This window comes from Rhododendron vialii, chromosome 7a (assembly GCF_030253575.1).
Source record: "Rhododendron vialii isolate Sample 1 chromosome 7a, ASM3025357v1".
NCBI lineage: Eukaryota > Viridiplantae > Streptophyta > Magnoliopsida > Ericales > Ericaceae > Rhododendron > Rhododendron vialii.
This window is the reverse complement of record NC_080563.1, coordinates 39,838,201-39,849,230: the sequence shown is the minus strand read 5'-3', so window position 1 is coordinate 39,849,230 and position 11,030 is coordinate 39,838,201. Positions and strand designations below refer to the sequence as shown.

The window sequence follows — 11,030 nt, the reverse complement described above, 5'->3', positions numbered from 1 at the left end:
GTCATTGTTGTTGGGATTGTCTTAAATAAATAAAAACAAAAACAAAAGTCTGAAAGATGGACACAAAAATTCGGGAAATTATTCGGTGCTCTATGTCCGAACCTTGTACCACTGCACATTAATGCGACCGGTAACGACGTCGCACAGCCCTGTTTGGTTTGAGTTTTGGAAGAGATTTTTTAGAGTAATAAAAGTTGAAAGATTTAGATAGAGAAAATTTATTAGAAATCGTGCCTTAAGGTTTTGAAACCCCAAAGCTAATAAGGCTGTTTGATTCAGTTTTGGCTTTTGTGAGCTCAAGACTAATTAGAACCGTTCATTTCGTAAAACTCGTGGGGTTGGTATTCCACGTAAGAAATCAGTTTGATTGAACGTGAATAAGTACATGAACAAAACAAATTTGTACATATTTTTTGTCGTCCTAGCTTTCTCGTACAAATCTGTTTGTAGTATGATGCACCAATTGATATTCAATCATACTAGTAATTGTTTACATGAAATATCAACTCTACAAGCTCTACAAATAAACAATTTTTAATCGTTATTGTGGGCCCATCCTCCCAGGATGGGCCCACAAAATCCGAAACTGGTCGAACTAGCCTATGATAGAACTGGACGAGTGATCTGTACGTGTTTCGAATCCTTTTTTAAATTACTCAATGCTCCATGGTCGACCTTTCTACAACCATACATTGATGTGACCATGTAACCAGTAGCGATGCCATTGTGATCGGTAACAATGTCATGTGATGTTTTGAATCATTCTATCACCACATATTGATGCGATTCTACATTAATGTGTAGTAAAGAAGTTTAGAGTGTGTGTTGCGTGCGATTTGTGCGTCCCTAGTTTGACCCATCCCGGTCTATTTATTTGATTTGAACCGTATTTTTGCTTTTGTCTAGTCAAGTAAGTAACTCATGAAAAAATTCAGGTTAATTGAAGAACAGAAGCTATGTGATCGGAACACAAGTAACTACACACACAAAAAAATATCTATAATGAATTTATGCGAGTAAACTATAAGGTAAATGCAATCTGCTCATATGGCCACAAATGTTCGATTGGTATAAACTTTCTTTAGAGTGACTTGCTTGACGAGATGAACAAAATGAACGATTCGATTAAAAAAAAATGCGGGTACATAAAGAGCACACAACACACAAGGTGTGCTTCAATGCACAACATGGCACCTAGTCGCATAACTACTCCAACAATTTATATGCAAACTCATATACACTTGGGGTCCACACGGTCACACGCACAGATCACAAGATTGTCGTCTACTTAAATACTATGTAAATTTGCGCCCCACGACCGGCTTAAGACGGTTGGAGATCTAAAGTGACGATTCAAAATGGAACTTTTGACATTTTTTTTCTATTGTTGTTGAAGAATTCCTAGTTGAAAAGTCAAGAAAATATCATTTGACAAGATGCCATCTTTAATTTATAGTAGAGCAAGTCATTATATAAATGAGTTCTGAAATCATATTAAATCATATTTAATTAAAGTGTATTTTGGTCTGATTGATATTTTCGATGAGTCCCAAAAAACGAACGCCTTCAATCATCAAGGTGAGCCCAGAAAAAACCTGCAAAAGGGTAAAAAGGACCATCCAATTTAAAACCAAGATGCAAGAGGATCCCTTTCCTACACATAAATCAATTTTGAATCCTAAGCAATTGCTAATTTAGGAGCATGTGTGCTTCAATAGACTCACTAAACCATCAACTATTTGGAGGAAAATATTTTTTATTTTAATTTTTAAAAGTAGAAATCATTATACCAATAACTACCCATCCTATGAATGTATTATTCTAAGATACTCGATCCACTTAAGGCTAATTAAGAGGCTCCTTAAAATTAATTCATGTTATGTGAGCCATGCTTCTAAACCATCCTTGGGAGCTTGTTTACAGAGCCAAGTAGCTAGAGACATAATTGACCAAATAGTTTGCTAAATACTCCATGGAACTATTTTAGGAGGACAATGGAGATGCTCGAATGTGATAATCCAGATTAGTTTTTTTTATTAAGAAAATTTATTAGTTTATAATTCATTTCATTTACCTTTTGAAAAATCTAATTTCATAACACGTCATTTTCAATTTACTAGTGAGCAAATCTACTCAATATTCTTGTGATCGATTCTCTTAAGCAGTCACGTCTACTTTTTTACACGTACAAATTTTTTTTTTTTGAACACACAAACATAAAACATACTACTACATGTTTTTTAATCCCATGTGAAGATTACTTCTGATTTAGTGAATCTTTTTCTGTAATTTTTGGGTCTTATATGTTTTTCTCTTTGATTGGACCTTTTTTTCAAATCAAGAAACATATTATACGAGGAAGCTCCTGAATATGATGTTTAACACTACACATGTAGGCACACGGTGATAATTTCCAAACACCCTCTTTTATATCTACTCTTTCTTTTGCCTATATATTCATACAAAATTGTAACACCGCCGTTTTACTAATGTACAATTTGTCATACCAAGTTCACACGATACGATGATGTTACAAAGTGTGCGTGTGGACTTGGTATGACAAATTGTGTGGGTGAATTTAGGAAATTAAGTTGATTACACTAAATACTTTTGGGAAGAGATTTGATTCTCCTAAATTCACCTACACATATGGCAAATCCAGTGGGTGGTGGTCTAAGGGTCCATACTCACATATCCTCTCCCCTCTTGTCGCTCACGTGAAGCAAACTGGGCATCACACGAGGGGCAAAATAAACTCACAATGATATCTCATAACGTTACTCTAAGTCAATCTATGTTCGAGGCAATCGGAAAAATATAATTTGATTGGACACTTCTTCATATTCAATAATCTTGATTCCCACGCGAATAATTTATCCACTCAAATTTGCAGCAATGGACCACTTAAATATTCGAAATAGAACGTCATATTCATCTCTCTTTTTATATGGGAAAACTACATGAGATAATCTTTTTAGAACATTATAGTCACCTCTCTTTTTAGTTTTATTTTTTTCCGATGTTCGAGATTATGTGGACCGTTACAGTTTGTTTTATACCTATAAATTAATACTCGATCGAGAAGCTCTTGGGGGTGTTTTGTTCGCGAGAAATTGCACATTTGTACCCTGAGTAGATTTTTTGTTGCAGAAATACCCCACATCAAAGAAAGTCTTGCGTCCAATCTCACAAACATTTAGAGCTCAAAGCATCAGTGTCATTACCAGATTTTGCCAGATGCAGTGGCGGAGCCAGAATAAAAAAATACAGGAAAAATATTTTTAAATTGATTTATTCGACTATTTTTTATATGTGTATTTAAGTGTTACCAAATATTTATAATGAATATCTTAAAAAATAACTATGTTACAGGAGTTCCATAATATTACTACAATGTACTCCTACGCATAATGCATCTGTCACTACTACAACGTTATCCCATGAACACATTTAGCATACACATGTCTAGTATTGGATGACTGTAAAAATGCAGCCGGTGATTAGAATCCAGGAGGGGACACGTGACTCCCTTGGTCCTTCACTGTCTCCGCCCCTGGCCTGATGAAAGTCTTTCAGAGTTACATGCATCAAGGGAAGTAGTTGTTGTTGCCCACATAACCACCACCAGCCATTGCTTTTTTCACATTGGACTCATACATTTTCGGATTATCTCTCAGCACCTCAGCTGCTTCGGAATTTAGGGGATCTTCGTGATTGGGTTCCTACAGCAACACCAGCATATTTAGAGAGAGAGAGAGAGAGAGAGAGAGAGAGAGAGAGAGAGAGAGAGAGAGAGAGAGAGAGTTAAATAAGCATTGATCTGCGATTGGCTATGATTAGAAGACCGGGCCGGGCGCGGCCAGGATCATTATATAGGAGCGGCCGAGTTGACAAAGACAAATTTCTACGGACAAAAAAATCCAACTTCGTTATCAGATAATCTTTTTCTTTCTTGTACGTGTAATTCATTATCCGAATTGAAGATCAAAAACATAATCTTATTTACGATTATCTAGGGTAATTTCGTATTTATATAATAGTCTTTGAAATAGACATAAATAGTTGCTTCAAATTATATACTTCCTTGGGGTTGCTAGTACACCGCCAGCTACGTACCTCCACCCCAGCCAAGAAGATTAAGTAAATGGATTATACAAGCTGTAAACAGTGTAGACAATGATTAGACAACGATAATTATGTGGGTTTTTTTTCCATAAACAGAATCATGTCAATGTTTCGTGATTGGTTATTACGAGACTACCAAAAAATAATACTTCGTAAATTTTAGTATTTTTTTTTAATCCCCAACAATAAATCGATGATGCGACCCGTAACCCATAAATAATGGTGTTTTTAAGAATATGGTTATCATACGAAGAACCAGAAAATACAGTAAAACGATGATACCAGCCATAAAACTATGATATTTGGTTATCATAGATGATATTTGTTTTAGGATTATGGGTCATCAAACAAAGACCGAGAAAATACCACCATAAATGGGTGATATCCATAAAAACGGGGCACGTATTTCAAGGGATGGATAACACAGAAAGGCCAAGAAAAGAAGTAATAGAGAGGTGATATGACTCGTACAATCCATAAATCACAAGTTTTTTTGTACGAGCCATATATCACAAGTTTATTGGATGACAGTATATCGTATTCTATTTTGATGGAATGGGTTATCACTTATCATATTAAGAGATGGGTTATCACTTATCATTTTAAGAGACCGAGAAAATACCGTGAATAAGTGATACAAGCCGTAAACAATGGTGTTAATGTTTAGGACAGGTTTCCAGTCTTCTCGGAGAACGTTGAGGCAAACATTTCCTTCCATGTCAATATTGGGATGGTAAACCTGCAATAACACGACGAAAATACAAAATGACATTGACAATTAATTTGACATGAAAAATGGGAAGTTTAAGTTTTTTTTGTCTACCTTTGTCTTGCACTTGACCTTTGGAGCTTCATGAGGATAGATAGGGGAGACTTTAAATGAAAACAGAAAGAGACCACCTCTAGAATCAGGCAATACAGAAATAAATGTGAAGATCCACGAAAGACAAAAGTTATGCACAATTATGGAGAAAGAAGAATACTAAGAGCATCTCCAATGGTTTCTCGAAACCACATCCTTAGCCACAACGTCCGAATTCCACTATTTGACAATGTTAATGCTGAAAGAGATCGTTAGGGGAAAATGTGGCTCGAGCCAATTTTGTAAAGCGCATCAAAAGAGAGATGCCAAATTTATTTGGCTTGAGTTTGCACAAGATTGGCAAAGCCATACTTTGAACTGTGGGCCTTTCTATTGGAGACGATAGAGAATTAACAATCAAATGTGTCTTTATTCCCATCACTGCAGAAATGTCATAAAAAAGTCTTGTTTTGAACAGCCAAAAAAAAAAAGAATAGTCTGGTTCACTTGAACTTTGAAGAGACTCATTTCTATGATCATATCCAAATCTTGTCATACATGAGCAGGATCCAAAAACTCAGTCAAGTAAATGAAATAGATAAAGGTTTGTGAGATTGTGCCAAGCTATGGCTTTGGCAAAGGAAACGGCTTAGGATTGGAGATGCTCTAAGACAGCAATATAGTATATCAAAAGCCCCAGGAAATATTTTACCTATTAGCTAATGAGAAAAGAGATAACAAGGTGATTAGTTATCTGGTACATGATGAACAGTTGAGATTGGAAAGAGTTACGTACCTATAATACCCTTCACGGGGCCGTATGGTGACCTGAAAGTTCATCAGATCATCCTTGCCATTAGGGAATGATATGCTACATGTTTTCGGTAGATTTAATTCGCTTATATCTACAGGAGGAAGAAAAAAAAAAGCAATGCAAAATGAAGTTGTGGTTAGGTATGAGAAGATGATTTGATAGAGACAAACAAAAACAGGAAATCCATTTAGAATTGTGGCAAGAACGGTAAATTCTGATGATGCTCAAGTAGATCATCAGCCGGAAGTTCGTGCACTTGCAAACACAAGGTTAGAGTACACACAACAGGCAGATTTAAAAGAAACTGATATGACAGACTACCCCATACACTGTTCAAGAAAGCAAACCTCGTCAACATTCCATCATCTCCATTCAAAGTTTTCCCTTACCATCATAATAGGGTGCCCTTGGAAACCCTCTGCAAGAATTCTGAAAAAAATCTCCGATACCCTCACCCGATTATTATACGTAAATGTATGGTCGCAACTCCCGATCATGAGGCTAGCATCACTAAACAATAGTCCCTCAAGACATGAATACTTTCTGAGATCACACCATGAGAATTATAGGTTCCATTGTGGACAAGAAACGTCATCGATGTACTATGACCTCATGAATCTTTTCATTCGAACTGCTAAAGAGTAACTTCTGATTCTTCGGGAAAAATAAGAAGATCAAAAAGACAATATCAGACAATAACAAGGGGTAAGATACAAACTTTTACGTCTTCCCATAGCTACAAGGTTTGAACTGATTTTCTGTGGTATACCAAATGATATTATCAGGAGATAAAAACTGCCATATCCTATATCAATGAAATGCAAGTTCGAGCTTCAACCTTATTAAAGGTCATCTTCGTACAAAAACACAATGAAACAAGCGGTGTCCAATGTAATTGGAACAATACCCACACCTCAAGGCCGATCAAGAGATTACTTCCTAATAGAACACTACAAAGTACAATCAAGCTTAAACACCGCCTAAACTACCAAAATGGACAACTTGTATTGATATAAATTTGTCAGTAACTCAGGATGGACTGATACAACTACTAAAACAAATATATTCCTTATAGTAAAGGTCAAAAAGAAGACGTTATTCCTAACAAGGGAACGAGAACAAAAACCTTTATGAAGACGTAATTCTCCTGCACTTTGCTTCTTGATTGCTGTCTTCCCGTTTTCAGCAAGTTCCCTATGCTTCTCCTTAACTTTAAATAGTCGGATCATTATCCCTAGGAAAAAGAAGAAAGAACAGAAAGGAAACATTGATCAGCATCAAACAGAGCTGCTTTTGTTTCAAGTAATATCCAAGTGCAAAATCATTTCACAAGAAGGAGAAAATACTTTGTACAAAGACAAAAAGATGAACACTGGACACTGGACACACTGTAAACAAAAATACTTTGATCCTTTAAATCACCGCAAGAAAAAGGTCTCAAAAGCAGAACAATTGAAACCGCCATTTCCATTTTTCCCTATAAGACTGTCAAAGTCCGACGATAGAATGGAAGTTAGGCCTCCTAAATGAAATCCCCTATGGGAAGCCCGCTGAAAGACGGGATAGATAGGGCAAAAGTCACAAAATGGCAGTTGTTCTAGATAAATAGAAGTACGTCTTGTTTTTCTGCCAAAGATAGGGCAGTCGAAACACTCGTATGAGCTCATGGTGGTTTATTCATCTGGCAGTAAACTAGAGCTACTTATTTGCTTCAAAATTCTTGAGCAAGTCACTCTGTGCATATAATAAATCTACGTAAAAATCTGATATTCATAGAGCACTGAAAAAGGTTCATTAACTTGAAGAGTAGTATGCATTTGTAGCTTTCCCATGTTCTCCACTATTTGTGCGGACAAGGCCTATGACAGGAGTATATGACTTCGAAAGCGTGCCTTTCTCGCATACCATGACAAATAACTTGATTCCAGCTCAAACTAGCCCTGTTCCGCTAAGATTCTTATTTTTTAAGTACTTATTTCCCTCTTTACGAGACAAGTCATTTTCTCACAATACATCACTTAGTTCAAAAAATAAGTACTTATTTTGTGCATAAAGAGATAATCCACCCAGAGAATGGAGTCAATAAACATCACGAGAAAACAATGACATATGGTATCATAATGCAACCATAAGGCATAAACTATCATGTGTCCAAAAAGAACCCACCAAAATTTAGTAGACCAAGAGTAAAATTGGTTTTAACGAGTACAACATCTCCTTTTTAAGTCTCGGTTTGCAGATCAAATCATCGAACATCCCATGGATGGATTATATGAAACCTTTTCGGCCGCCACCTCCGAGTTCGAATCCTAGTTCCGCCAAGAGTTCATGTAGAAAAATCGTACTGCAAACTAATAACGTTACGATATACTACTACTTGTTAACAAGCAACATGTAAGTTGTAACCACATCCATGTACCAAAAATTTAAAGATTCCGACGTACACAATAGGCGTAACTGCGGAGAGAGAGAGAGAGAGAGAGAGATAAAAAGGAAGCTATTAACCCGCTCGAGGAAAAACCGCAGAGGAACAGAGGGATTGGATTGAAGATGTTTCTCCGTCCTTTTGTTGATTCCGAGAGATTATGATAGATTCACATGAGAGAGAGAGAGAGAGAGAGAGAGAGAGTCCCATAATATTTATAGAGAATCTTCAGTATTAGATCAGCGATCAGGGTTGGAAAGGCCCATGTCTAACCCAAAAAGCAAAAGATGATGAATGGTTATCGCCGTTGCCGGGGATCGAACCCGGGTCACCCGCGTGACAGGCGGGAATACTTACCACTATACTACAACGACTTTGTTGACGCTGTGTTGGGAAATAATTAATAATAATCATTACTTTATAATTTACAATCGGACATGTGCAGGATTTTCCTTTATTAATCCAACCGTGCTATCCACAAATTTTTTGCGGGGCTCAATTCGGGTTCCGCAAAGATGATTTGGACTGCTCAGTTTTCTTAAAATATTGTAAATAAATTTTATCTTAGTTGGATATTGCGAGGAATACAAAACCAAACATAACCTCTTATATACATGTGGGACCCATACGCACTAGTATGTGTGGATCCCATAAGTATGTGAGACTCGAGAGATTGTATTTGGATTGTTGTGTATGTAGTACTTTTGTTTATTTAATCACGTATGTCAGCTTAACTTCCCATCCTAAAATTTGGATCTTCTAAAAACAGTGTTGAAATTTTGAAATAAAAAAAAATACTTTCGTGAATAATGTTTTCATCAATTTAAAGAATTAATTGAGATCTCTAACGGATGCACAGAAATATGAAAAAAACTTGCACAAAAAGTGTTATTTTTATCAAAATATTACGCTGAGTTTTTGTAATGAAAAGAAATTTTGGAACATAATACTATGCGCCTCCCTGCAATTCTCTTTTGCTGTATTTTCTGAATTTACCAAGATGTCCGAAAATTGTTCTCCTGCGCATTTTTTATTCTTGGGAAAAAAACTGTAATAGTCCTTGTAGTTAAGTGTTCGTGTCAATTTGGTCCTTGTAGTTATAATTGGCTCGATTTACACTCTGTACTTTCTATTGTTTCAATTCGGTCCAATTACTAACTTCCGTTAGTCCGCCGTTAGTCCTTTAATTAAATAGAAAAATCATATGGCCCCCTTTTTGGGGTTAAAACAAACCCGTTCGGTTAAATAAGCCAACTTTCTTATTTTTTGTCCTTATTTAAATTTTTTTCCGTATTTGTTAGTTTTTCGTCAATTTTTTGATGTTATTGCATCGTCATGACGAGAAGAATCTAAAAAGTAAAAAGTTATTATTGAAATTCAATTTTTTTTGAATAAAAACAAAAAAATTGGCTTAGGTTTATTTTTTAACATTCCTAGTCAGGAATCAGTGCATGGGCCAAGGGTAGGAAAATGAATGGAATGACAGGGCACTATTTTTTGTAACCACTTTGGCTGTTAAGTTAGGTTTATTGTAACCTAGTTGAGTGGTTTGTTATGTCTATGTATTAGGTTATGGCATGATTCTATATGCATTTTCAGTACTATGCAGAAAAATAAGGCATCTCAGTATTTATCCACAAGTTGAATATGTAGACAATATCAGTGGTTATGATGCCTCATGGTTGATCATGAAAATGTTGAATTCGATGATAACTTTTTGTAGAAAATTATAACCAAATTTCTTTGCAAGTGCCTCCTTATCAATGGAGAATGAAAGAATGAGCTGTGTTTTGGTTCAGAGATATATTAGGGCAAGAGGGAAATGAGTAACCCCATTCAGCTAAATAAGCCAACTAGCTTATTTTTTTGTCTTTATTCAATTTTTTTTTCGTATTTGTTAGTTTTTCGTCATTTTTTTGGGAATTATTGCATCGTCATAACAAGAGGAATCTAAAAAGTAAAAAATTACGATCGAAACCTAATTTTTTTGAATAAAGACAAAAATAAGCCAATAAGCCAATTTTTTCGTCTTTATTCAAAAAAAATTGAATTTCGATCATAATTTTTTACTTTTTAGATTCCTCTCGTCATGACGATGCAATAACCCCAAAAAAATTGACGAAAAACTTATAAATACGAAAAAAAATTCAATAAGGATAAAAAAATAAGCCAGTTGGCTTATTTAGCCGAACGAATCTATTTTAACCCCAAAAAAGGGAGCCATATGATTTTGTTGTTTAAATGACTAACGGAAGTTAGTAATTGGACCAAATTGAAACAAAATGAAAAGTACAGAGTGTAAATCGAGCCAATTACAACTACAGGGACCAAATTGATACAAATACTTAACTACAGGGACTATTTCAATTTTTTTCCCTTTGTTCTTTTAAGATTGTGTTTAGAACTTGGCATAATGGATGAAATTTTGAGCAGCCCAAAGGAAATGAAAAGGATTTTCGAAGTATATTTTTCCTTTGCCTCTTTTCTGTTCTCAACCATTCGGGAAAAAACCCTCCCCAAATCAGTGACTAAAAAAAGCCTTTTAGGATATGATTATTCATGATATCAACCAGGGCACCAATCAGAAGTTGCATCAGAACAATTTGAGTTTACCAAGGTTGTGAATACCGATTCGTACCGTCCATTGCGTAAAATCGGTACCTTACCTTTCTAATTTTGTTATGGTCCAAATACCAGACATACCGGCAATATGCCAATATAGACAATACTTTGATAAATAAGTTATGCTAAGGCACATGGAGATGTTATCAATCAGTGGCCCAAATATCAAGTGAAACTCAAACATTTCACTATCCTTCTCATGGGACCAACAGAAGTTGCAATTTAGGTTGGCAATATTGCAG

The 11,030-nt window shown here is 35.6% G+C and overlaps 1 protein-coding gene and 1 non-coding gene across 3 annotated transcripts; both read right to left on the bottom strand.

Annotated features, from left to right (window-relative positions):
• Positions 1-3,489: 3,489 nt before the first annotated feature.
• Positions 3,490-8,389, bottom strand: LOC131332507 (NEDD8-conjugating enzyme Ubc12-like). Of its 2 annotated transcripts, none has more exons than XM_058366791.1 (6): positions 8,247-8,389; positions 6,868-6,975; positions 5,724-5,832; positions 4,949-5,027; positions 4,748-4,864; positions 3,490-3,722 (listed from the first exon to the last, which is right to left on the bottom strand). In XM_058366791.1, exons 1-6 carry the CDS (start codon positions 8,374-8,376, stop codon positions 3,588-3,590), a joined length of 678 nt encoding a protein of 225 aa, XP_058222774.1. In that variant the 5' UTR covers positions 8,377-8,389; the 3' UTR covers positions 3,490-3,587. The 2 variants fall into 2 exon arrangements, with proteins under 2 accessions (XP_058222774.1, XP_058222775.1); XM_058366792.1 differs by having other exon boundaries at positions 3,576-3,706.
• Positions 8,390-8,468: 79 nt separating this feature from the next.
• Positions 8,469-8,540, bottom strand: TRNAD-GUC (transfer RNA aspartic acid (anticodon GUC)). The gene has a single exon. It is a non-coding gene; the product is annotated as a tRNA-Asp (tRNA).
• Between the last annotated feature and the right edge of the window lie 2,490 nt (positions 8,541-11,030).

Coding starts and splice junctions, on each gene's coding strand:
- LOC131332507 (XM_058366791.1), bottom strand. CDS start 8,376: ATGGGACTCTCTCTCTCTCTCTCTCTCTCTCTCTCATGTGAATCTATC. Junction 5,028..5,723: donor CCCCGTGAAGGGTATTATAG/GTACGTAACTCT, acceptor GCCTGATTCTAG/AGGTGGTCTCTTTCTGTTTT. Junction 3,723..4,747: donor GCTTGTATCACTTATTCACG/GTATTTTCTCGG, acceptor GTGTTGCTGTAG/GAACCCAATCACGAAGATCC.